A 27,079-nucleotide genomic window follows, 5' to 3' on the forward strand; every position below is an offset into this window, starting at 1 on the left:
TCTTGCATTCAGTATATAGTTTGGTATTAGGAAATCAAACTAGGCAGCCAAACAATAGCCGTTGTTAAAGTAATGAATGTCTTAATGCTGCAGCATAAATGTGCACCAACAAGTATTTTTTGTTTCAGTTCTAAAGTGTTTCCTAGTTAGGTGTGCAAGAACTCAGCTGGTCTGGAGTCCTGACCTCAACCATATCCATCGCATTTGGATGAACTGGGACACTGACGGCGAGCCAGGTCTTATCTCCCAACATCAGTGTCAGTGTTGACCTCACTAATGCTCTTGCAGTAAATCCCTGCAGCCAGGTTCAAACGTCTGGTGCACAGCCTGAAATCACAACGTGGAGGTTGTTAGAGACGTGTAGCCAATTTACCATCACAATTTTATTATGTGACTTTGTACAATTAAAAACAAGACATTGCAAAACAGAGCTGCAGCACAACCAGTGTTAAATGTGACGTAAAGAAAGCCAGCCTGCAACAGTGATGCAGTTTCCTGTCGTTTGACCGAAGCATTTCAGCCCCAGCTTTCCCATCCACCAACATCTAACACAGGCCTCTCCGCATCCTGCTCCTTGAAAGATTCAAATCTGTTGGACATTTTGACACAGAAATCTGCACAGGAAGTTCAAATAGTTTCGTGTGGAAGCACCTCATGAGCAGTTGCTTTCATTTGTTACACTCTTACACTTGAGTGAAGTCAGGAATACATGTTTGGTTTTCGAGAGCAAGGCTGGAAAACAGCAGCTATAATACTCAAAAACGAAATGAAACAATTTCTATACCAGGGCCAATACAAAAGAAGAAAAGAAATGAACAACAAGTAAGAAAATATCACGCACGGTTGAAGTTAAACACTGCAGCTCGAGGTTAGACAATTTACATTAGAGGAGTAGGAGGTGCCTAATGTCTTGTGAGGAAATTAAATGCGATACCAATATAAGTGAACTGAGAGATATTCATATATATAAAAAAAACAGTGCCTGAGGTGAGCATCAGCCTGACGCTGTCTACCAACGTGCAGAAAGTGAAAGGCTGGCCTCTTGGTTTGTTTGTATTTTTTTTGGATTAAAGGGATGCATTACAGAACAGTGCAGCATCAAACATTCCCAAAGTACAACAAGAAAAGGGGGAAGAAATGACTGGACCCTGAACTTTGCCCTAACTTTTATCAAAAAAGGTTGAGTACCAGCTGTGCTTTCCATGTGAACATACTTGTTTTAGTGAGCGGTGACCCAAATATAGTATACCGATACAAAGATTAGAACAGTACTTTAAGGAGGGGGAATTCAGAGTCCAGGCAGTGCTGCCCCCTGTCTTTAATTTGGTTATTACACAGTAATATTGTCAGATGATGGATGTAGTTCATTGACGGATGTTCTGACAATCAAAGCTGGCAGGTTGGCAGAGAATAATAGGCTGTGACATTGGGAAGGTCCTCCAGAGTTATTAAAATATCTTCTTCTTCTTGATCTTTTCCAAGGTCCTGAATAAACAAGAAGAGAAAAGAGAGGTCAAGCATTTAACAGAAGCTGCTGCCATCATGCAACAACAACAGTCTGGTTAGTCTGAACAGGCTCAATATATTTTCAGGGGATCAGAAAATCAAAAAATATTCTCATCTACAAAAGGGGGCCCTTGCAGAAAAACCTTGGGAACCACTGAGTTATTAAGTTCACTGCTATTCGTCGTGGATCAACCTCCACTCAAAGTTACCTAGATTCCCTTTTTATATTGCTACATTATTACAGACAGATCAAAATGTTCCGTTTTTATTTTTCACATTTTTGGTGATTCTGTAATCTAGTTTGTTGTCTAGTTGGTCTGCAGAAAAGCTTTCCTCCTTGGTGAGCAGCTAGCAGTATTCAGGCTCAAGCTGAGACTTGTGCTTAAGTTGTATCTTCCGTTTAAACCTCTATAAAACACAGCCCTTTCACTCTGTAAATCATTACTGGATATAATGCAAGGAGGTGCATTTACTTGGAGGAGTCTAGTTTCTGCTGTTCCAGAATCCTCTGCTCGGCCTCCCAGCTGGCTTTCTCGTCCTCGTACTGACGGCGCTTCTCCTCCAGTTCTCTGTGCTGGGCGTCCAAGTTCTTTTTCATCTGCTCATGACGTCTCTGGAGCTGCAAGGACACGGAAGTACAGTCAGAGGTCAGCCAAGAATTCAGGAAGGAACACAACACACAAATGAAAATAAAAACAAACAGAACTGCGTCGTTAATTTACCTCAGCCTCAGAGTCCCTAAGCTTCTGCAGCTTCTCTTTGACCTTCATTTCGAACACCTGTTCCATTTCTTGTTCCATCTTTTTCATTTTGGCCACGTGCTCCCGCCGTTCCTCCTCCATCTGAGCAAGAGGACTCCTGGAGACACAAACCAGTGTTCATACAAACAGCACATGGCGGTGGGTGCCCACACATAAAGGCTGTCACTGCAGAGTGAGTGCAGGAGAAGAGACAGGACCAGGAAAGGAGAAAAGGCCTGGCATCAGTGGAAGCCCTCTGTGATAGATGGCTTCCAGAGAGCACTATAGCTGGAAGGTAACAGGGAGAACAGGCATTCTGAGAATAGACTGATACCACCTAAGGCCTGCTACAGTGGTGTCTGATTATGCTGCGTACTTGTTTGGTTGAAAAATAAAGTTACGAAGCTAACTTGCTGAGGTCCAGTGTGGCAACTAAAAACACAAAGACCTTTACTACAGCCTGACAGTAAATATGACTAATATGACAAAATATCAACTACGTTGTGGTTACAATGGCACTGAGTTTAAAGCCACTGTGCCTCTTTCAAGCAGAGTATGAACTTGGCAGAACCTCAGCTGCTTTATATAACATTCCTGAATTCCTTAATTAGCAGCTGTTGTGCAGGATATAGGCATGGGTTGCACTGTAAATTCTTCAACAGAAATGCATGATGAAACTGCAAAGCAAGTAGCCAAGCCAGATGATTGCGTAATATATCTAATCGGTGGCATTATCTAGTCCCTTTTGGCGGCGATCATGTGGGGCTTATAGGCCAGTGGTTCTTAACCCTTCAGAGTCCAAAAACACAAGCTGAAACAATGGCAACTGGACTTTCTTGAAGGTGAAACATCTTGAAGAAACCCTACAAGTCCAGTTACCCTTGTTCCAGTTTGTTTTTTTTTGGATATACCATGACCTGAAAACCCGAACACACATAATCCCTTTAGAGGATAACATCACCCCCCGGTGCCTGCAGAGTGTCCCTGTTAAGAACCACTGTTATAAGCCATGACCATATTTGATGACATTACTGTCTCTGGTATCAAACTATTTAAAACATGGTCAAAGAGGACCTCTAAGTATAACATTTGTTTGCATAAAACAATAGATTAAATATTGCAGAGAAAAAGGAAAAATAGCAAATGATGCAGGGGAAATTGAAAATGATCAGAGAGAGGAGTAAAATCCATTCTTTGTGAAAAGTAGTTGTGATGAAGTAGTGAAGTTACACTTACATGCCATCAGCCGTGTCAGGTCTAAAAACAAACAAATGCAGACACTTAGCATGCTACTGTAAACCATGCATTAGCTTGTGAGAGTGTGCTGAGTGTGACGGCTGCAGCCGGTGGATTAGGAGTCAGATGGTGCCTGAGTTAGTGCTGTCAGATTAGACACAACTGATACTGGTGGTCAGTTAGTCGGGGGGTTGGAGCTGGCTTGTTGGAGTCGGGAATGAGTTTAAAGGTTTGCTCCGTTTAGTGACAGCTTGCCAGCTTTAATCTGAGGGTCATTTGCCACGGACTTCGACCCCTTCAGGGTTAGGGTTAAACAATAAGTGAGCAGCTCAGTATGTCCTCACAAGACCAGTAGTCAAATCAGCAACATTATTCAACTATTTATGTGCATTTCAGAATCAAGAAGCTGTGAAAACTACACAGATAAACTCACTTGGTTAGCTGTCCCTTGGTCTTATTGTTGTCCACACCGTTGTAGGTGACTGCAGCCAGTTTCCTGCTGCGGTAGTTTTCGTAGTGAACATTGTTTGTCACATCCTTCAAGTCCTGCATGTGTGTCCTGGACAACATCAGGAAGAAGAAGGAAAAGGAGTGTCAGTAAATAAGCACGTTCACTCAGTGACACCAGTCCTGTCTTTCCACCAGAATCAGACTGGTTTACTTTAACTGGAACTCGTGAAACTTTCAGTTAAAAGGAAAACATATCACACTCTTCTACAACACACTTTCGGATAGCAGTTTAAATACTACAGCGTCAGTACACAAAATATTACCATCATCTTTTTTAAACTTCTCTGTACAAACACCACATTTGCTCCCTGCGAATACTTACATGAGAAATGATAATAATACAAACATTGCAGAACGGTACATGATTAACTCTTTGCTTTTTTCAACTTTATTTCTCAGTATTACAGTATCAGCAGAGACAGAGGTTGCTTCTACTTGAGACACATATAATGGAGCTTATTTGTAGCTTAAGACTACATTCAGCATTTATGACCAGAAGTAAAGGTCAGTGTTACTGTCCTACTATCCTGATGGTTTTCCTCACCTTATGAGCATATTCCGGAGGATTGTAAAGTCACAGTGCTCCCCATTTTCCACTGTCAAAAAAAAAGAATAGAGTTTAGAAAGTGCCCCTAACATCAAGAACACCCAAGACATTGAAGGAAGTCCTGTTAAACAGGAACCAGGTAACAATGTCATTAACTGTGGGTTTTCTTCTGAAGATGTAACCCTGAACTCTAGGACACCAGGACGGATATGTTCTACATTATACATTGTAAAGACAAACCTATGAATAAGAAAACAAACTAGCAGACTGATCAGTAAAGAAAACGATCCTTAGATGTGGCCCTATGGTGTGCAAAATAATAAACGATAGTAGGATAGTAGGTGTCTCATAGTGAGAAAGATTATAAGGCAAAAAGTTACATGAAGTTAAAGTTAAATATATGACAGTAACATGCATGATATGGTTCATGCTCCTCAGCTTCTCATTTTATATTTAAATATCATTTGGATTTATATTCCATATCAAAACTATACAAGAAGTTTGAAGCAAAAGTCATCCATGAAATTAATTGTACATGTAGGTACTTAAATCAAGAGTTTACACAAATTTGTAAGTATAATATGTGCCCTTTGGGTAACCTAGATGGTGTTAAAAATCTGCAATTCAATCCCTTTCAAACCATATATTCGTTCCCCAACCTATATCGATTTCTATTTTTCTCATGTTGAAGGACTTAATAACGTTTGCAGTAACTTACACTGATACATTTGTTTTATTACACTATACAATTACATTAAACTCCTGGTCGCCATGCTTATCGAGGCTCTTCAGGCCCTGCAGTACCAGAAACGGTCAGCATGTGGCATGACGTGTTGCTTTTTCCGTCCCTCCTACAGTGACGCTCACCACAGTCCTCTGAGGTTTCTCTGTGGTAGAGTGACTTGCATAGCTTCTCAGGGACCTTGCCCTCTTTCTCTCTCTCCTCCGCCCTCTCTACATATTTATGCTGACAGGGAGCCAAAAACATTTTTGGTATTCCAAAACTCACTCCCCATGGTCGACAAACCCCGGCAGCAAACCAGTTTCATAGTAACACTCCCGTTCCTCGATCTTCTGCTCTTGTGTCTTTTTCTTTGTAACATAAACAACGACTGTATCTTTATGATCTGGAATGTTCCCTTCACTGCCTCCGATTCATCCGTTACAGTAAATACTTGGCTCGACCACTTTAACGTGTTCTCATCACTTCAGGCTGTATCTGTTGTCATATTTGATACGTCTCGCCACAGTGTGACAGCAACTTCCTGTGTCACGTTAGACATGACTCTCATATCCTGTGCAGAAGAGAAGAATGTAGTTTGCAACTATGCTTTATATGTCACTGCTCTTCTGTCATTATCAGGCCTTCTTGCTGTGCGGGGTTCTCACAACGGCTAAATGTGTGGTAAAGAGCATGACTGGCAGAAACACTAAGGCCTACTCTCTTGAGGTCAGTTCATACAAAATATATATAATACAATGAAATATGGAGAAAATACTATTTTTATGACTGGACATCTATACATATGGAAGCTGTAACTAATGATTAATTTGATACTTTTGCCTAAAAAGTTCCTTTAACAAACATTTTTGTTAATCAGCAGTTACTTCACTGACTGTTTCTGATCTTCACCAGATGTCTTATGATTATGGATATGAACAATAAATAGACTAAAGAATTTCAAAGCCCTTACTACATTTTTGGGCATGTTGCTACCAGCGATTAATAAGAAGACACGTGAGACACTAAGGAATGCCATATAGATGTGTTTAAATAAAAACTTGAAGCCACGTGAAGATGCCAGTTTCGTTTACCATCACATCATGATGAGATTAAAAAATGTCAAGAATGTTCTGGAGCTTCAGTTACACAATCATTTTCAGATCATCGTTAACAGATTGCGTTTCTCCATTGCTGTTATTGCGGACCCATTTTGTCCTGAATACCTTAAGGGCGTCTTGTCTGGGTTGGCCCAAAAGATTTGAAGTTTATTTTTTTTCCATACTTCGTTCAGCTGGACAGTTGCTTTTGCAGACAAACATGTGATACACAGTAGCGAAAAACTATCAACCTTGTAGTGGGACTGCTATTCTGCCAATAACTCATGACATACAGTAGTCCCTCGCAATAACGCGGTTCACCTTTCGCGGCCTCGCAGTTTCGCAGATTTTTTTTAGTGCAATTTTGCATGCTTTTTTTTTTTTTTTTTTTTTTTTAATTATTTTTTACAGCGCATTGTTTTCTGCGTCCTGATTGGCTAAGGGACTGTAGACCATTGTCAATCAATCTCCTCTTACGGTGTCTCTTGTACAGTACAGAATGCGTTCAGCTTTCCAAATTTACATATACAGTATCTTTGATCGCTGGCAGTGTGACTGAAGTGCGGTATGTTTGCAAGTTATTGAGAAAAGTGTATAAAGTGTGTAGTGAGGGGTTTTGCAACCTTAAAACATGTATCCCGTTGATGATATTATTTTTGACCATAATTATAAATTCTAATTTTATATATCACCTCCAGCAACCAGTCCTTTAATTTAGAGGTGAACTAAGCATAACTACACTGGCTACTGATCGATTTTGGGATTGATTTGAAGGAATAATAACTCATTTTAAGGCTATGCTCAAAACTGTATTTGAAGTTTATCTCCTCTCACTAACCTGAGGGCCTTAGGAAATAGTTTAGTAAACGTAGTAGACATAAAATAAACATACTATATACGAAACAGGATACAGGAAGTCATCATTTCCTCTGCATGATGGGCAGTGATGCATATTATCGCCGTCTTTCCACCATCCCTTTGTACGTGTACTGGTGTCATAAAGTAGTGCTTGTGTTTGGGGTGAGTTCACTCATGAGCACGTGGATTGCGTTAGTGCTTTACAAACACATGAAGCCTGCTCAATAATGCTATACAACAGTGGAAACATCAGTGTGCTAACGCACGTGTGTGAGACACACTCTATTTTAGTGGATCAATTTACAGGCTGGAATCAGTTGACCTTTGTCCTCTCACCTTCAGCCACACCCCAGGGGTACTGCCTCCCACGAACACGCTTTCCATTGACCTCAATAAGGGTGTTACTACCGACCACAGCCAAGGGTAAACGATCCTGCAGAGGGGAGGGAGGGGGCACAACTGTTACATAGCTCACACAGACACAAGGGCTAAAAATACACGGCAGGCTATGGATATCCATGGATGTTAGTTCACAGAGGAACTGTACACATGCTGTAATTCAACATATGCAGCATAAAAACTGTTTGGTGCAACTAAAAAAGCATCATCCAGGGCTGACCTTGATTTTCCTGACCATCTTCATTTCCTCCTCATCGTCCGTCTCGGGGAACTCGTAGATTTTGATTTTATGCTCCTGGATTTCTTTCATAATCTACACATAGCAAGGAAGGCACAGAGAGAGGCAGTGTTAAATAGGTGAAATGGAAAATCAGCATGAGAGCGGGATCTACGAAGGGAAAACATGTCCAGAAAGACCACGAGTCAGAATGAAGGGTTGTCGATACACACCTGTTCATCCAGCCAGTGGTTGAATTATTTAGCCACATTAAATGGGTACAAACCTATGACATTTAAGGCAGGAACAATGACACACAGACACACACCTGTTTCTTGAACTGTTGACACTCTTCAGGAGTCATTGTGTCAGCTTTGGCGATGAGAGGGATGATGTTAACTTTTTCATGTAACCGTTTCATAAATTCAATGTCGAGGGGCTTCAGTCTGCAGAAAAAGAAGAAGTGACAGTTTAAAGGTTAGTGATGCAGTAAGGTTTAAAGGTTACAGTGAACAGCTCTGGTGAAGCTGGTAAGTGGAGCTTGAGGGCTGGTTGACCTCAAACTGCACATCTGGATGGACCAAACAGCAGTATAAATCTGTCTGTTTAGACTGTTTACTGTGGGCGAGAGACTACCATACACACATAAGATCCATATGCACTGTATATACCCTGACCCAGACGAGCAAAAGTTTCCAAAGGTTGTTATATTTAAAGGAACCGAACTACACTTAATGCACATAATTCAGAAGAGTCTGTGACTGAATAAAATATAGAGGCTTCTATTTTTCTGGTCACATTATTCAACATAAAGGGTTCTTGCTACATACAAAATATATAATGTAGTTAAAATATGTAACAGAAGTAATAATACTAGTAATTGTTGAAACACAGTGGATCTGAAACAGGATTAGTGTGTCATGTGTTGATAATACATTTGTCATATTGTGCACAGAGTGTAAACCATTTTAAGTGCTGCAGTAAATCACATGATGTGCAGGGATAATTATGGGTTTTCTTACATTCTCAGTAATCTCAAACAGGAAATTCATGCGAGTTTCACTTTGACAAAGCTTAGCATTGCATCTGAGAATTTTCATATCCTTTTCCATTAAATTAAATTGTTTGCTTTTAATGTCAAGTAAACGCTGGCATACCAGACATGCTTGCCGGTAATTGGTCACCTCACATCAGGTCACAGAGAAACACATAATAGAGAACTGGGTATACATTAAGAGTTGAGCAGAGTGGATCTCTCTGAGCACTTAATGGAAGGTCAGATTCCTTTAGTTGTTGTGCATTTGTACAGCATCACACTGGATGAATACCACTGACTGCAGCTTGAAGACAGTGTTAAATCCAAGTATTTATCTAGCCTGGGATCAGGCCAACTTCCCCACCCCCAAACATTTGCGGCGGAAAGTTGGTCTGAAACCCCTCGGTTGGGAACTGACTATGCTCCAGTAGTGATGGAAAGAACAGTATCTGTGGTGTTGAATTTGTTTAAAACCAAATCGTTCAGACTGGCTGTAGGACTATCTAATTTTGTGCAGAGCTATTTTTTTCCTTTGTACTGTTTGAAAGATGCCCCTTAATGAAATCCAAATGGTGTTTCCAGAAAATGAATACCACCATAACAATTCAGAATATACTGTGCAGTATTCTAAATAGCTTCATGTTAAATCTACTTATAAATCGTCAATCCTGTTCTCCTGAAAAGTGAATATATACAAAACTAAACTGTGGCAATTCCCATAATGCAACTCACCATTGTCTAATGTAAGGGGCCATTAACTTTAAGTATGTTGGACTGAGACAGGAGCAGAAACAAGGAGCAGAGCTGCAGTTTTCACCTGCTGCATGATTCTCTGGACTGCACTTAAGTAGTTCAAGGCTGCCTGTGGCTTCCTACCAGGCTACCATGCAGGAATAACATTGGTGTAATCTGCCCTCTGTTCACTGACCTGGAGACCTCATTCCTCCCATCTGTGTCTTGGCTGTGACTGCTGCCAAACATACACACAGGCACACCCACACAGTATTCACACACTAGGCCTACACTGTGCTGCGTACAACAACAAAAGGTGGTTTTGCAGTCCAGTGCTTGTTGAGCCCGTTGAGCCACAGAGACCCAGTGTGGGATACTGACCGCAGCCTTGTTGGTTCTCTTGGCGAATGAAGAGCACCATATGGCTCCATTTATTTTCAACATCTGCCCTGGAACTGTGTTTGTTTTTGCGTGTATGTTTGCACATTCCTCATCAGGGAATTAAAGCAGCATTTTACCAATTTCTAAATCCACAGAAAATGTTTATAAAAAGGGAGGTCCTGTTATTAGTGATGTGAAGTAATACTGTGTGAAAAGCCACAGTCACTGATAAGGAGGTGAATTATAAACCTTTGAATCTTCATGAATCCGTATCTCCCAGTGTGCTCTGCTGGTTTCCCGGGAACTGCTCTTAACGTAGGCATGAAAATTACACAGCAATCTGCTTAAGTTATGTTGTTTTTAAATGTGTCTTGACTTGATATTTTTTAACCGAATGCTGCCCGCCCAGTGTTCTTCACGCTTGAACTTTTGGTCTCTATTGTCAGCGATGGCGAATACAACCCAACAGGTGAGCAAACCCCCCTTCAATATGATTTGAATATTTCAGTCACAGACTCAAAGGCCATTGAAATACTAATGCTCATATAATTAGCTAATTAGACACGCTTTAAAGACAACATTTTGCAAAATTTAATAACACACGACCTAGAGCAATATTTAGGACTTCTGGTTTTAAAAATCTCATATTTCTCAAGTTTGTACTCTGCTTTTCCAACGGTTGTTTGATATTCTCATTATTCTTGGTATTCTTTGTCTGCAGCATGATGACAGCATTATTTTACTTCAAATGAACTTTTCCTGCGACTAACACATTGCGGCCTGCTACCATGACTCAACAATTATAACACAAGTCACTGTTTATGAGACTGTAGTGCAGCAGAGCTTCTAATTCTATTCCAGGCATTAAAATGTTAAGAGTTATACTGCAAATGTGGACAAATATTTGCTGAATGGCTTTAGTTCAAGTAATCATAAGCTATCCCATTCTGTCTGCCATTTAAGCAATCTGAAATCACACGTGTCATGTCAGCAGCCATGTGTAATTTCATTCCAGCCTTCTTGATTATCAGGTCTCTACTCTGAACCTGTTGTTTCCATCTTGATGCAAAGTTTGTATGACAAAGCCGGTCACATAAGACTATATTCCATTGAATGTCTGTGTATAAAATTCTATTTGAAATATATACTAAAAATGTCATGACTTGGCAGAAATTCCAGTAGGATATGTGTGGTACTCACCCATGCCCTGACGGGGCGATGAAATACAGGCAGCAGTGCACCCTGTTGTCCGGCATCTGACGCCTATTGACACGCGACTCAGCGTTGAGGTAGTCCTCAAACTTACTGTCGATGTAATCGATGACCGGCTGCCAGCTGAAGACCACATACCATTCACATGAATGTCAAGCAACGTATTACATTTTTAGCCTATGGTGGCTTGCATTGACCAGTGGCAGATGGCTTAGCTCACCAGTTACTGTTGTCAACCGCATCACCAAAGCCGGGGGTGTCAACGATGGTGAGCAGAAGGTGCACTCCTCCTTCCTTTACCAGAACCCTCGACTGTTCCACCTGCAAACACAAGAACAGGGGCACAAATCCATCAAGATACGTTTAAGTAATTTCAAGTTTTCTGTATAAAACAGGCTCTTTACTTGTTGGCAACAGCAACTATTTTAGTTTTGTAGTTTCGCATGTCGTCCGATTTACGTTTAGCATTACTGAAAATACCAAATTCAGAGAGATGACAATGACTGTCCTTGATTTGCAGTATCTTGGTGAAAAATTCAGAGACACACACACAGAAGAACATAAAGGCTGTGCAAACCAATCAACCAAAACCAGTCAAAACCATTTAAAGCTACTAGATGGTCAATCTAAGAACTATAAAGAGCATTGGACAGATAGAAGTTGGATGGTAATGGGGTGGCCGCAGTGGATTAAGAGCAAACCTGCCTCAGAACAAACCAATGAGGTCCCGAAGAGGTCAGGCTTTGATCTGGTCGAGGCAAAACTCGTGATCAGCAGATGAACAGATTTAATCAACGGATCTGAATCATACCTTGTCTGCTATTGCCTTGTATCAGACACAGTTCACAGACTGTGAGTGAGTGATGAGAAACAGTCGGTGGGGCTGAGGTCAATCCAGGACCACACAGCAGTTAGCAGACATTTCACTCCCCAGAAAACAGATGCTGCATGAAGCCTTTGATTTCAGTCCAAGTGAGAACATAAATTTTCCGTAAACTGGTAACTCCAAATATATATTCAGAATGCAGTGACTGTGTGTAGTCCGGTTGAGAAATACTTTCTCTGAGGGTAGGCATTTAAGTTAACCATAGCCGATAGCTCTTCTTATGCTCACACACTGACTGGGGCTGGGCAGTTGCACTGTAAAACAATGTCCTCACAACACAAAGCTTCGCAAGAAAAGGGTGGTCAAAGAGCAAACGTATAACAGAAACTTGGTGTCTGAGCTTATACACTAGAGAGACTGCTGGACTAAATGAACCAGACTTTTTGACAGTTGCTTAACCAATAGACACAACACTCAGCTAGTGGAGGATGTGAGACAGTTTTAATGTAGTGTTAAAGTACCGCAGTGGGACACTAAAACCATGAGTTCCAACACACACAGGGTAACTCCAAGATGATGTTCACCTGAATCATATACTAATATCTGTCAGCTTTCATAATAGTCAACTCATTTTAGTCCGTTCAACATAGGCCTTCACAATTTCATCAACTAAAGTTTAAATCAGTCATCTATATTTTGCTTGCATCAATATGTCTAAACTGTATAGTTGTTAATCAAGCCTTAGTAATGACACTGACATACATAACGGTATGAACAAATGAGCCATTATAGACATTTTTAACACAATACAATTGGAATATGTAGAAAAATACAACTCATGCCCAGTGTTTTGCTTAATAGTATAATAACAATTATGTCATTTGTTAGGTTGAGGAACTGAATCGTGGAAGTTGCTAGTGAAATTGAATTCTGGCGGTTGGCCTATTTCTGTTTCCCATGATGAATGCTCTTACTTTCACCTGTCATGTTTGTTATTCTATTTCTTTAAGTAATTTTGCAATCAAATTTAAGATTAGAAACTTGATCACAGTAAAGGCCCTCCTCAAATTCCTGTATCTGCAGCCTGCCCAAACTATGACACAAAATACTGCAGGACAAAACTCCCAAGCGGAGCTTCCACAGCAGACCTTAATCCCTATGACCCCCACCCAGCACTGTCATGGCCTGGAATCCATTATGGGCTGGCTGTCTTTAAACTGACCTTTGTCCTCTAGAACTGGCTACCAGGAGGGTCAGTTGGCCACACAGATGCTGACAAATCTATCATACAGACAGTGCAAGTTCAAAATGGCATTCAGGCCTCTTCCACACATTGAAAACTACAGCATCTCTGAACATACAAAGGTTTTCCTTTTAAAAAGCATAAAGGCCGGATACTGACAGAACCGTTCTAAAGCTAACTAGTTAGGCTACACCTAAAGACCTTGATGATCGCTTGTTATTTTCTCCACTCCTTAACCTTAAATGCACTGGTCACAACCGGTTCTTCCCACACAAATGTTGTAGCATTGGTTGGGTGGATTTCCTAAAATAACTAATGTAGTTAACATTGACCAAACCTGCTCTGCTCTCTCAGCAGGTCTGAACATGCCCAAGGACTAAGGGGGGTGGGGGTGGACAATAGGGATGATACTGCAGGGTATTTCTTCTACTACTTATACTGCATAACAGGATGAGTCAAGGCACAGGCATTCCAATTAACTACACAGACAGTGACCTCATGGGAAATGGAAACCAACACTGGCTACACTGTGTCATTCAGGGAACGCAAGTATTAAAGTCAGTGGCTGACAGGATCACAGGACTAGAAGATTAATGTATTATACTGTGACTGTACTGTGGTCAGTCATGTCAATAATCTTGGTTAGTTCAATAACACAATAATTAATTACAAACTACAAATTCAGTACCTACAAATAACATATTTTTTTAAGGCTGGACAGTTTCCCTGAAGGGTTAGCTAAGTATTATTAGCTGAATTTAAGCTGGTCCCATTGTCTGATCCTGTTCAGGGGTGCATTTACATCAATCAATACTTCACAAATACTGCAATGCTGAAACAATTTATCATTTGCATTTGCAAGTGAGTTCTTACAGTAGTGGCCAGACTCAAAAGTTCAACAACAATCATTTATCACTCAACTGAACATGGTCTCATTTACCTACAATAGCAAGTGCAAGCATATGGTGCAATTATTAAGAGTTTTTTTATATATAAAATTTAAGAGCTACATGTGCTTATTCTCCATTTGATTCCATTAACAATGCAGAAGAAGACGAGATGAAGGAATTGAAAGAGTGCCCGTCAAAATGCTGCACATGATGTCATCTCAGACAAATTTTTGATTTGTTAGTTGCTTGGATACAGTTGTTAGTGTCATTTCAGGTTTCACATGTATGATATCATTGACTAAGTCAAATACACCTTTTCACAACAATCTGCTGCAATCTCAACCAAGCATAACAATTCTGTTTTTAATTTTTGAAGGATTTTTTGTTCGAATTTTTTTATGCCCAAATAGAATAAGTGTCATAAATCCTCCAATGGGAAATTATATGATAATATATTTAATGGCACATACTTTATTTTTACGTGTTTGCACATTAGGTATTTATATATCTACTACATCTTTTAAACACACTGTTTGTTGAAAGCTGCTTCAGCTGTGCCTTGTGTCAATTCAACAGTTTATCTTGTTATTGTAATCTTAAAATTCCAATGAAGCAGGAGCAGGTTCGTGATATAAAAAGGAGGGCATGTCTGTGCACCGGCAGGACAAGACTGAGCTCATGTGTACGCCGTCTTGCTGGCTATTAACCAAGGCCGCGTCCTAGTATGCTCTTATTAACCAGGAACAACAGAGACCATCTATCCACTCAAGGCATTTATCTCCTCCAGTTAACACCCTCTCTGTCAGCAGGCCTTGACATCTTTTCACCCCCATTTTAAACAATGAACTGGATTCTGTTACAAGCAGCATTCGTCATGGTTTCAGCACGTTTTGGAAAGGTTTGGAAAAAAGTGGCCACAGTTATTTGAAATGTAATTAGCTTGTGGTCCCTGGAGAGAGAAGAAGAGTTCTGGTCTCCATATAATCATCTCAGTCCTGGCAAGGATAAACAAGCAATGCATGGTTTCACACACAAACACACTTAACTTTAATTACTGTTAAGGAGGAGTAATGGGCAGGTGAACAAATTGGAAGAAGCAGTATGTTGAGGGCAAACAGAGTCCCTCAGTGTGTTACCAAGGATTATATGAGATTTAGGGTACAGAGCTAGATAAGAAGGAACAGGTGAAGAGAAGATCCTCAACATGCAGCTGATCTACCATACAGCAACTCTTATAAATCCCCTCTTCGGGCCGTTGAGAGGAGAGGGGAACCCGTCGGATCTCCTTCGCACTAACAGTATCACCTTTCACTGTTCAAAAGGAAGCTCAAGAGAAACTATGCAGCTGTGAGCTTTGTTTGATGCAACTGCCAAATCCTTATCCTCTGCTCTGTCACTGCAAACAGAATCAAAGTCTGGAAGGCTCAGGGCGCAAACCACATGCCTCACACATTCAGCATAATTCCGGGTAGAAATGGAGTATGTCTTGGCAAAGTCACACCTGCAGCTTTGATGTGTCTGCTGTTGCTTGATCTATGACAAAGATTCGACTTACAGAGGTCCCGGGAGGGTTTAAACATTTGCTATTATAAACAGATGTCTGGTACGAAAAAACTTGATGAGCTTTAATCAGACTCTAACTGTAGTCAGTAGGGCTGGGTCATGGTTGCGGTTGGGAGTGATGGTCTTAGTTTCAGGGCTCTGAAGTCGCTTACGAATCCAATATCAGCTTTAGAAAGTGGTCAACAGAGCAAAGATCTCTGTGCGTGTATTTATGCAACATGTACTTGATGTTGCACTCCAAGAAACACACACTACATGAATCAAGCATTCATTCACCAGTAGTGTAGGTCTTAACCTTACTACCATGTGTCTTCAGATGGCTTTGCTGTCCGGATCAAATTCTTGTGGCAGTAACACCACTAAACTTTGGAACAGACACAGATTCAATTATTTACTGTTAAGCTGTGTAAATCAATATATTTCACCTCAACACTGTATCAAGTTGAGCATCATTAAGCATCTGCTTTTGGCTTCATAGTACCCAATGTTTATGTTGATGTGGCAGTTTTCAACACTTAGTTTTCTGGTATAGAACAAAACAAAAGATATAGGTGGCTGACTTAGTTTAGGATAGTCCTTCAAAGTCTAAGCAATAATATACCACAGCATGGGAAAAAAAAAAAGTTGTGTAATGGTCTAATCCACTGAGGGACGTCTCAAGTGGATAAATGTGCTGTATGACTGACGTAATTAGCACTGTCATGGCACTAACTGACAGATAACACAAGCGAAATTAGACTCAAATTAGCCTAGGATTAACTTAAAGGGCCTGTGAAGCAAATGCTTTTCGTCTTGGGGCTGAGAAATGAGAGTTTTTATCGTCACTAGAGACTCATGCTGTCATCAAGTCATGAAAAGAACACTTCTTGTATTGGAGGGGAGAGCCAGTGTACTGTATGCTAAGGCGCGTGCCTTCTTTTATCAGTACATCTCCCCAGGAAGTTGTCTGCTTGTTTGGGGTCTGGTGCAGTATATACTTGCGTACACAAGAGTACAAGATCTACTATCATCTTGGAAACACAGGAAACACAGCGCCAGTCAAGTCTAATCTTTTTAATGAAAGTCGTTGTAGCTCTGATGTCAGTGCATATTTTTCTAAATGTACATAAGTATACACTGATCAGCCACAACATTAAAAACCACTGACAGGAAAAGTGAATAACATTGACCATCTTGTGACAATCCAATGTTCTGCTTGGAATTTTTTGGACCTGGAATTCATGTGGATGTTACTTAGACATGTACCACCCACCTAGACCGGACCAGACACTCCCACCCCAAAGCAATGACACTCCTTGTTGACAGCAGGATGCAGCCTGACGCAGGCACACACACAATAATAGTTTAGGAACAACCAAAAAAAACATGAAGAACAGTACAAGGTGTTGACCTGGCCTCCAAATTCACTAGATCCCAAACTGATCAAGTATCTGTGGGATGATCCACAGTGCCCCCTCCCCTCAACCCATAGGACCTAAAGGCCCCTAACTAACAACATCCTGTTGTCAGACACCACAGGACACCCTCAGAAGGCCCATGTCCATTCTCTGATGAGTCATAACTGTTTTAGAGGCACAAGGGAGACCTACACAATATTAGGAAGGTGGTCATAATGTTATGCCTGAAAGATGTATGTATGCATGGCTGTAATTGAAGATTAATTTAACCACCAGTCATCGTCACCTACCTGAAATTTGATGGATGCAATGGATTTTGTTTGATTTTATACATGGAAGTTGAAAAGATACTTAAATACAAGCAGAAAGTGTAATGCTAAAGTGGAAATACATTAGCTGTAGCCTATATTTCTCTACAATCTGGTAAATCTGGAAGCCAGCATGCTCACACCTGGAAAAGTTTCTCAATCTGCAAAGGATATTCATTGGGAAAAGAAATAAATTCAACAATCCCATCTGACCTTGTGATACTAAACAGATGGCTGCATGTTGTCCAATGCATGAAAAGTGTGCAAGCACAGATCCGTTCCAGTACAAGTACACGCATTCAGGAAAAACAAAACCCAATATCCCCACCCTATGTTTTGAGAAAGTGAAATCATATCCAACCCTTGGGGAGCATAAATAAATAAACACAGTGTCTGTATCCAATTGGGCAGAACCACTTGACATGACTAAACTATCTAATGTCATGACTAGCATTGGCACACCTTTCTATAAAGCAGCTTACATATGACACTCTATCACTCTGACTGTATACCAGTGCTCCCCTTCAGCACATGACACCATTATTCTTTTACCTACAACCTACTGTGGCATAACCTCAGCCAGCCACTCAGAGATCAACAGCATCATTTAGTACGGTAGCTTCCTTTTAACAGCATTTCATCTATGCTCCAGCCCACATGAAAGAGTTCCTGTGGGGACTGATGTGCCAAAAATAGATTTGTTTGTCCACTGGTTCTGGTCCAGTGTTGTGAACACTGATATATACAGATAGAAGACTTAAACTAATAATGAATTTATCCTAGTGAAAAGCAGTGATTTGTCTTATTCTCCTATGCCACAAAGGCTCCATTGTTAACGGTCAGGGTAGTTACTGTGTCAGTTCATGATTCTGTCTGTTGCTCACAACAGAAAAGTAAAAGAAAAAAATATTCTTGAATAGCACCCTGTGTCTTTTTAAAGTAAATGGTCTTGGGTGTATATAGGGCCGCTCTACCGATTTATTTGGATCTTCATTAGTCACTACAAGGCAACAATTATTCCACATCATCCTTTAAAGAAGTAAATACAACATCACAGTGCATCTTTAAGGTTAAGTTTGAATAATAATGCTTACCAAAGCACTGTTGACCTCAGAGCACTACTACAGTAGATAAAAACTTACTTGACGACTATTTTTTAACCAGATTACGTGGGTGTGGCATGAACACATTTAATTGACAATGGACTAGCAACACACCCTTCAGGTTTCATAGTGTAAATACCTCAACAGAAGCTGCTTTTGAACAACGTTAAACACTGTTCGAAAGCATATTACCTACTAAACGTTGAATGTTATTCCCCATTGCTTAGTTGAGGCATTTCCTGCAAAAGCAGCGCAAAGGTTCTGGCCAGAGCCACACTACAATATGCAGTGAGTATGCAGTAGCTTTATGTAAATATCTATGAGAAAATGAATGAATGTGTTTTGTGTTCATGAACAAAAACAGACAGACTAAGAAATAAATTTGCAGTGTGACTGACTCTGTGGACATCAGTATGATACTGGTGAATTATTACTTCTAACTATTCCTGGGTTATAAATCTTACTTAGTGTCCTTTTTCACTTTTTCACTATCTCCAGGAATTCCATTTAGATCAAAAGTCAGAGATGGTGTAGACAAAACAGGAAGAGACTATTGATACATCTTCATTTACATGAAAGATTAAAAAGTATCAAATATAATGCGGCCATACATTTTCGTTTCCAAACAACTGAATGTGGCAAAGTGCTCCGAATATGGAACCTAAAAAAACTACAATTTTATTGGCTAAATTGATATTATGACAAAGCAGACAAACTGGTTTCGCTGTGTAACACAAACACATGGATAGCAACAGCTCAGGGGAGCACGTTCACAAAACAAGAGCAGCTATTTAGCTGTGACGCTGAGAGACAGAAAGGTTAGGGCACACCTGTGTTACAGCAGCCTCAGGCTCTGACACCTGAACTGGTCAGAGTCACAGTTCAGGGGGAAATAACCCTTAAATCTTTATAGGATAAACACTGAAGTAGTTAATTATCCAGACTGAGCATAGAAATATACCAATATGTGCTCATGCTTGAATAGAAAAAATGAAAGATGGCAGGTTTTGTTCCTGGAATGAAAAGAAAATTACCTGTACAGTTTTTTTGATCCTATGGGAAGGACCTGGGTATTCAGTGGAGTATAAGTCTGTCAGAAAGAGTGAGTTGATCAGCGTCGACTTCCCCAGCCCAGACTCTCCTGCAAGACAAAGAAGGGGCCAGAGTGAGTGGGTGGAAGCAAACTCCAGAGAAGCATTTCACACTGTGCTTGTTTTCTAATCCTCTTCTATGTCGGACTGAGGCGCAACATGACACAATTTCCAGATGTTTATCGACTCCATTTCTAATGCAGCCCTTTGTTGTTTGCCATTCTTCACATATTTATGAATCAAAATATATTTCAGTACAGGAAGTCTACCCTTAACCTTTGTTATTTTTTTTAAGAGAAGGAAGAGACAGGGTGGAAGTTTTGTCTCCCCAAATTCTTTTCCTGTCTGCATTTCAGGAATTTAATCAGAGAGTAATGAGAAGGGAGGAGAAGGGAAGGACGATTTTTAAACCAGTCAAGAATTCTTGTCTCTTCACAGAAGAAAATCAGAAATCACATATTCCATCACACTGCAATAAAAGAAAACCAAAAAGCTAAGATTGCATGGGGCTAAAGCTTCACATGCACTCAGACTAAATGTTTTTGTGAAATGTTCAGATCATTTTGTTTCACTTTCAGCAGCTGGACTGAATAAGACGGACTGACGATTCTCATCCGAACAATCTTCAAATGAATTGAAGGAAAGCAAACGTTCTCAGTGTCTTTGTGGAGACAATGATAAGAGGGGGCTGTTCACAAAAATAGTGTCACAAAGTATTAATAAATAAAAAAAAGAGAGCTAGAAAGATGAATCCCTGGCTTCATTCACAGACAGTGGTGCAATCATAGTGTGAGGCAGGGGTGAATTGAGGGTGATGGATTTGCAACACAATCTGATCATCACACATGCAGTTCGGACAGATCACTAAGCAAGCTTCAAAACCCAGCTACACTACAGGGGGAAAAAAAATGGGAAAGGGAGAACTTCTTGCATGTATCTTCTGATGCAATACATTTTCAACAAGAACTATAACGTGAAAAGTAATGTCTTCAAGCAACTCAGGAAATAAGTTGTGCAAAAGGAGAAAGAAGTACTACACATACATAGTAATTAATTTCACACTACTACGTCTGATACAAAGAGCATGTCTGCTAACATTATCCTAACTAAACCCTGTATGTACTTACTTGTAATGCAATATAATAATGCACTGAACTAAATATAAACTGACTGCTGGCTTTGGAAGTAGTTAGTGATAATTAAACATGCTGTCACTTTTACTTCTGTATTTCCGTAAAGCCAAACCCTTGAATAATCCATCTATAAAATGAATCTGACATATCCTCTCTCATTCACAGCTCTCTCCCTTTCCACTTCTCTACTCAGCCTACTACGATAGTTTGCAGCCTAAACTCTCAGATCACGTCATTGCTGCAAAACTTTCTTCTGCTGTTTGTAGCCATCATTTCAGTTTGAAACTGCTGTGACCCTCCTCTACCCAGTTCACCTCCAGTCTTCACACCCACATCCCAGGTCAAGCTCAACAAACCCTAACTCCTGGTCACATCCGGAGCTCCAGCCTTATCCTTTACTCATCACCACCACTGGTGTCTATAACCAAGGATTTATCAATACCAAGTACGGCCTTACCCTCTCGCCTGATGATGTTTGGGTCTGATTTTCAAAAACTCTCAAATTTCTCTTACATAAAATCTTTTGTTGTTAACTCAGGAGAAATTCTTTCCTGTTTAAAATAAAATACAGACATGGCAGTTAGTTTCTGAAACGTGATGATTTATTACTTTTCTTTTTTTTTGGCATCTGGAACATTTTTTGGTTGGAATGTTGGGGGTGGGCTGTACCAACAACATACAAACAAATCTATTTAAATATGACAGCTTAGATCATTTGTATGAAGTAGTGATTTTGTGCTTTTGAATTTTGGAGCTGCAACAAATATGCACTCAAGAAAAAAATCCTCAAAAACTAGAAAAAAGAAACCTAGAGGTTTTGACTGCGGTAAACCAGCACCATCAGTGGAACGCCTGTTAACACTGGGGTGAGCAGAGGGCTGCAAGGAGCTGCTGAACAAAAGCTCCAGTGTGAGCGAAGAGGCAGTCATATGCCGGCCTGGCACCGCAGCCAAGGATCTCCTCCCGACCTTTACAAATGGCCTGGGACACAGCGCTTCGGGAACAAGGAGGAGGACAGCAAGATGGAGTAAGCTTTACACAAAAAGATCCTTCACTCAACAGAATCTCAGAGTCTTAAATATTATCCTTAGAGGGTACGGCCTCTGTTTGATAAAAACATAAGTGACCACTGTAAACATTTCTTCAAGGATACAAGGGAACGGAGAACCCTCATGTAGTGGAGGCTGAGGTTTTGAGTAAACTGTGGGTGAAATGCACGCGATAAAAACGTCAGCTTGATTTAGGCTAGCTCAGAAATGACAAGAACAGCTGAACCACAGAGCTGGTGAGATCCAGGTCCAAGTCTAGAGACTAGTGCGAAGAGGGGGAAGATGAAAAAAGAACACCTCATCAAACTTAAACTTGCGATGGTGGTTGTGGCTTATTTGGCTTGTGGCTGCCTGTTTGGATGGGAGTAGGTCGTGAAGACTGCACCGTTGCAATAAAGGCAATATGAGCATCGGAGATCTGATCAGCTGAAAATTGGCTTTGACTGACTGAAAAATATTCCCTATTTCTCCTCTGAGACAGAATTACCCAGTGAAGCGTGACGATTCAACCACAACACTGAAGTAAAGATGTTGAGCTGAGATGCACAAAATGGCGTCACATGTCTTTTACTCCATTTTAGCTGTACAAGAGATCTTTGGATGTCAGCCTCTAAAGCAGGACTAAGTATTGCATGGATTTTTATTCTACAGAATGAGTCTTGGACAGGATGCAACTCATGGAAATGTTTAATATTAGACGATAATAATCATTTATATGTAATTTTTAGCTTGTTTACAACATAAGCTGCAACCTCTCTATAATAGGTCAGACTCAGAAGACGGGTGCATGTGACTGCCCTCTTTTTCTTTTACACGGGGTCTATTTAGGGGAAAGAAAAATCACACGTAGAAGCTGTACTGGTTTGAACTAAAATTTCTTATGTCTGCGGTGCCAAGGGGTGCAGCACAGCCGACCATTTATAACAAAGTGTCAATCACACTGCGGAGTGAAAGCGGAGGAAGCGGTGTCAGGGTGCGCTCAATTTTAGTCAAACTGACCTCAGACAGAAGGTGAAAGGTGGAGAGACGGAGCTTGTGTCACACTGCTGTGCATTTGTTTCTATCATGCTCCATCAAGCAGCCATTACAGTGATGTTTGCAGCTGGTTAGGTTTGCTGTGATCGTGTGAAGTTCTGTGTTTGAAGTCCTCAACTGATCATTTAACCAAATGATGTTTAGAGTATGAGATGCTCAGTTTCTACAAACAACATAAGGAGTGATAAATAATCAAACAACTGTAGGCAAAGTGACTGAACTTTTTTTTTATATGCTAGTGTACTGTTGAGAGCTCATTCAACTGCAGCTTGCAGGCTTTTTGCATTGCTCAGCACAAATACAGATGCTGTATGAACCTGACAAAACGTTTATGGATTATGCTGAATGAATGAAAGCACCTCATTATTATAGAGTTTAATTAGAGTCCTTCATGTCAGCTAGCTATTAAATAAGGGTGAATGACGAAGGCATTTACTGTCATTAAAACTGAGCATCCTGGCTGCAGAGCGAGAGGAGGGCCACTCATAGCGAGCCAGCCCGCCAAGCAGAGGCCCGACAGCTCACTCAGCAGCCAGCACACTTCCTTTAAAGGAAATTTCCAGCAGCTGTGTAAACCGTGGGGGTTTATTCAAAAGCACTTCCCACTGCATGCAAGAGGTTGGTGGAGGGGAAGCAGGAAAAGTTGGACATAGGACAGGGAGACTGCATTAGGTTAATTCATTTGCCAGGGCCTCCAAGACCCTGGGTTACTAATGTGTAGTTATTGTGAAGTAGTCTGTTGGTTTCTGAAAGGGAAATTCTGTGCGTTCAACATTCACACCTGAAAGTAGTCATTTACTCTTCACCTCTGTGTTTATGAATGGGACTTTCCCTTCAAACACAAGAGACAGTAAAGGTTTAACAAGTCTAGGGCATGACGAAAGTGTTACGTATAGATGTGTTGGCAAAGCCGCCAATTTCCTCTAGCTTCTGTGTCAGATTTTGTCTCCTCCTCTAACAAGCCTCACTTGTTTACGTCGGGTCATTCTGTCCAAAAAGATAACAACAGAGATCATTCAACACAATGAGCTCTGGCTGCAGTGGCCAACATCAAGGTCACTTCCTACCGACATGGAAATCACTGGCAAATATTGACTTAAACAAATGCTGCTGGCCCACTTTCACCGTCCAATAACAATAGTCTCCCCTGCATCCACACTACCACACTAGTGCTGATGTATACTTTCACACAGACAGACCTTTAAACTAAGTACTAAGTTCTGACATGTGATTTCTTCCTTTCACTCATTTACTTGAATATTTTTTATTTTCAAACTTTACTAGAAGAGATAAGATAATCCTTTAATTTATGCCACAGTGTGATTTATTCGCTACACTTGCTGCTAAATAGATGTTATTTACTGGCACACTGCATCTGTCTTCTGCTTTTTGCCTCCGCTGGACACACACAGCTTTATGATGTGTTCATACTTCACTGTATTCTGCAAAGATCCACATTTTGATGCCATGTACATATGCACTTTTATTCAAATACTGCAAGAACCATGGACATTTTTGCTCTTCTGATCTTATGCATGCATGGATTCCCTTCACAATTTCATTTATTAGATTTGTTACAGTGTAGATAATGAGTGGGCGCAGGGTGTGAGTTGTGAATGTGGTATATTCCAATGAAATCGCCAAAAAAAGCTTAAGCTCATGAATTCATTCTGATGTGTTCATACTTTCCTGTAGCTGTGAGCAACCTGGTTTTAGCTTTACTTGTGTCCAAATTTCCTTTCTAATGCTGTAATGTCTAAGTATGAACTAAAAGTATGTACTAAAAACAAGAAACCTGTGTGTAGTGTACTTCATACTGTCTGCAGTATGCGTCTATAAATTCCATGACGCCCCATAAATTCTGTAACTGGTCTGTCCCGGGTGAATAGGCTTTAGTGTATTTATAACACCACCTTCAATACCTAAAAAAAACTTAAAACGCTATCTGATGCTTCACCTACTACAGCATGATAAGAGTGTGACTTTACCAGTAACGCTGTTATTCTAATTACATGCTGCACATAAAAGTCCCACATAACAGCCTCTTTCCTGAGCGAGTACAGTTGGGGGAAACTCCAGGGCGTGACTACTTGAACAAATCCAAAAGGAGGAGGGCGCTCTGATTTCTATAGCCCCTGAGGCAGGTAAGGCACTATCAGCCATGAATCCAGGGGACAGGATGTGACATCATGCAGGCATTTAGGGCAGCTTCCTGCTCAGGTAGTGCTGAGTGGTAGCTAAGCAACGTGCAGAAAAGAAAGGAAGGGCTGTATGGGTGCGCCTCCCTTCGAATCAGCTGCTCAGGCTTTGACTTTTGGCTGCATGAATGGAATGACAGGAAACCTCCTCCCTCCCCACAATCCAAGAGAGACACACACACACACCCACAGAAGTAGCACTAGTGGGCTGAATGTACTGGTGAATGGCAAACACTTGTTTGAAATTTGCTTTCCCAGAGTCTTGTCTTACATGCAACCTTTCCACCTCAACTAAAACCCATCTCTAACGCATTTGGACAGCCATATGCTAGCGCTTTTCAGACATCACTGACATCTGAATGTAATTCAATACTACCCACACATGAGTGTGTACAGTAAGACACACAAGTACATACACTGACAGATTATGTGGATGTACCATCATCTTTTTAGACACTTGAACAGGCAAAACTGAACCGAAGAGCCGTTCATGTTTTCCAGTCAGATGAATGCTTCCGTGTCTGAGTAGACACAAATCAATAATAGGTGCTACAAGAGAATTACTCACCGACAACCATAAGTGTGAACTCGAAACCTCTCTTCACAGATTTTCTGTAAACTTGATTGGGAAGATTTGCAAAGCCCACATAGCCCTCCAGGTTCTTTGGTTGCTGTAGAACAAAAATAAACACAGCTCATGCTTTACCCCAAATCCAAAAAAACTTGAAAATGAGCACAGAGTGGGAGATTGTACCATCTGAAACACTTTTAAGCCATTTTATACTACTTTGGTGGCACGACAACAAAGCAAATAGTGTGGCAGGATAAAACCGCTGACACCTGATCGAGCATACGCACTGTGGTTCAGCAATATTTGATATTCTAAAGACCCTTTTTAGTGATGGCACTGTAGGCCTGTCATATACTAAGGCCACCATTAGGCCCAGACTGAAATATTTTAAATTGAGTAGAAATTTGGTCCAAATACAAATGAAAAATAAAAGTGACATCAGTATAGAAACTGTTTATTATTTAATCTAATGATTTTAAATTGTTGTCAGTGTGCTGAACATAGTACATCAAATAACCCAAAATGTATGCTGTAAGTGTAAATAGTTTCAAGTGACTTGCTCTAAAGATAAAAAGGCAAAACAAAGAGCAATTTTAAGAATTTGCTGAACACAGATTCCTATTGAACTAGTTCTACTACAGTCATGGAACAGGCGCCCTGCAGGCTGGCGAGACATAAGTACAGTACTTACAGCTGGATTGGCGAGCAGGCAGGTTGTCATGATGACAAAACAGTGACATGGGAAGGCAGCAATCAGACAGGTCCATGAGGCAGGAACAAATGCAGATAAAAGAGAAGAAAGACAGAAAGGAATCATTACAAAGACATTTTAAATGACACAGGAATTATCCTTTAGTTCTGCTGGCAGATTTGCTGCCTCTTGGTAGAATGATGATTAAATTGACCAATTTACTCAAAGACAGGAAATATCAGTTTGGCTCACTCAGTCACTATAAGCACAATGGAAACACGAAGAAGAGGCCGGAATATAATTTTAAGAGCAGACACAAAACACAGATGTGCCATGAATCTGAAGCCCAGGTTTTACTCTTTTTTATAGGTCTCCATTTGCTCCTTAACAAACAATAACGATCCAATGAAACGGAATTGTCCCTCCATATTACAACAGCCACATTATGATGTATTACATAGTCTTTTATCGTTGGTAAAGATCAAGTGTGAAGAAATTAACTCCTCCAGTAATAACTTTAGTAAGTTATTTATGTAATCCTGGTTCTCCGAATAGCATGCGTGACTGTGACGGTCTCACATTGGGAACGCCTACAGCATGACCTCATCAGATCACTTTTCCTAAAGCTTTTAGTCATGTTCACGTGTTTGTGTAGAATCGCAGCGCCCCCACCGGACATAACACACGTAATTGCTCCTTTGAGGAAAACGCGGGGGATACCCATGCCAAGCATTGTCACATACAACTGGTGAGTGTCCCAGCTCGATATTTTATTGCCACAAGGGC

The 27,079-nt window shown here is 40.6% G+C and overlaps 1 protein-coding gene across 2 annotated transcripts; it reads right to left on the reverse strand.

The window, feature by feature from the left end:
- Positions 1–361: 361 nt before the first annotated feature.
- Positions 362–25,720, reverse strand: septin7a (septin 7a). 2 transcript variants are annotated; one of them, XM_084563769.1, is made up of 13 exons: positions 25,600–25,720; positions 19,560–19,666; positions 11,416–11,516; positions 11,184–11,318; positions 8,163–8,280; positions 7,838–7,930; positions 7,555–7,651; positions 4,537–4,588; positions 3,916–4,041; positions 3,483–3,503; positions 2,229–2,364; positions 1,980–2,125; positions 362–1,485 (listed from the first exon to the last, which is right to left on the reverse strand). In XM_084563769.1, exons 1-13 carry the CDS (start codon positions 25,607–25,609, stop codon positions 1,449–1,451), a joined length of 1,179 nt encoding a protein of 392 aa, XP_084419895.1. In that variant the 5' UTR covers positions 25,610–25,720; the 3' UTR covers positions 362–1,448. The 2 variants fall into 2 exon arrangements, with proteins under 2 accessions (XP_084419895.1, XP_084419896.1); XM_084563770.1 differs by lacking the exon at positions 3,483–3,503.
- Positions 25,721–27,079: the final 1,359 nt, after the last annotated feature.

Source organism: Chelon labrosus (genome assembly GCF_963514085.1).
Source record: "Chelon labrosus genome assembly, chromosome: 16".
In the NCBI taxonomy this organism is placed as follows: Eukaryota; Metazoa; Chordata; class Actinopteri; order Mugiliformes; family Mugilidae; genus Chelon; species Chelon labrosus.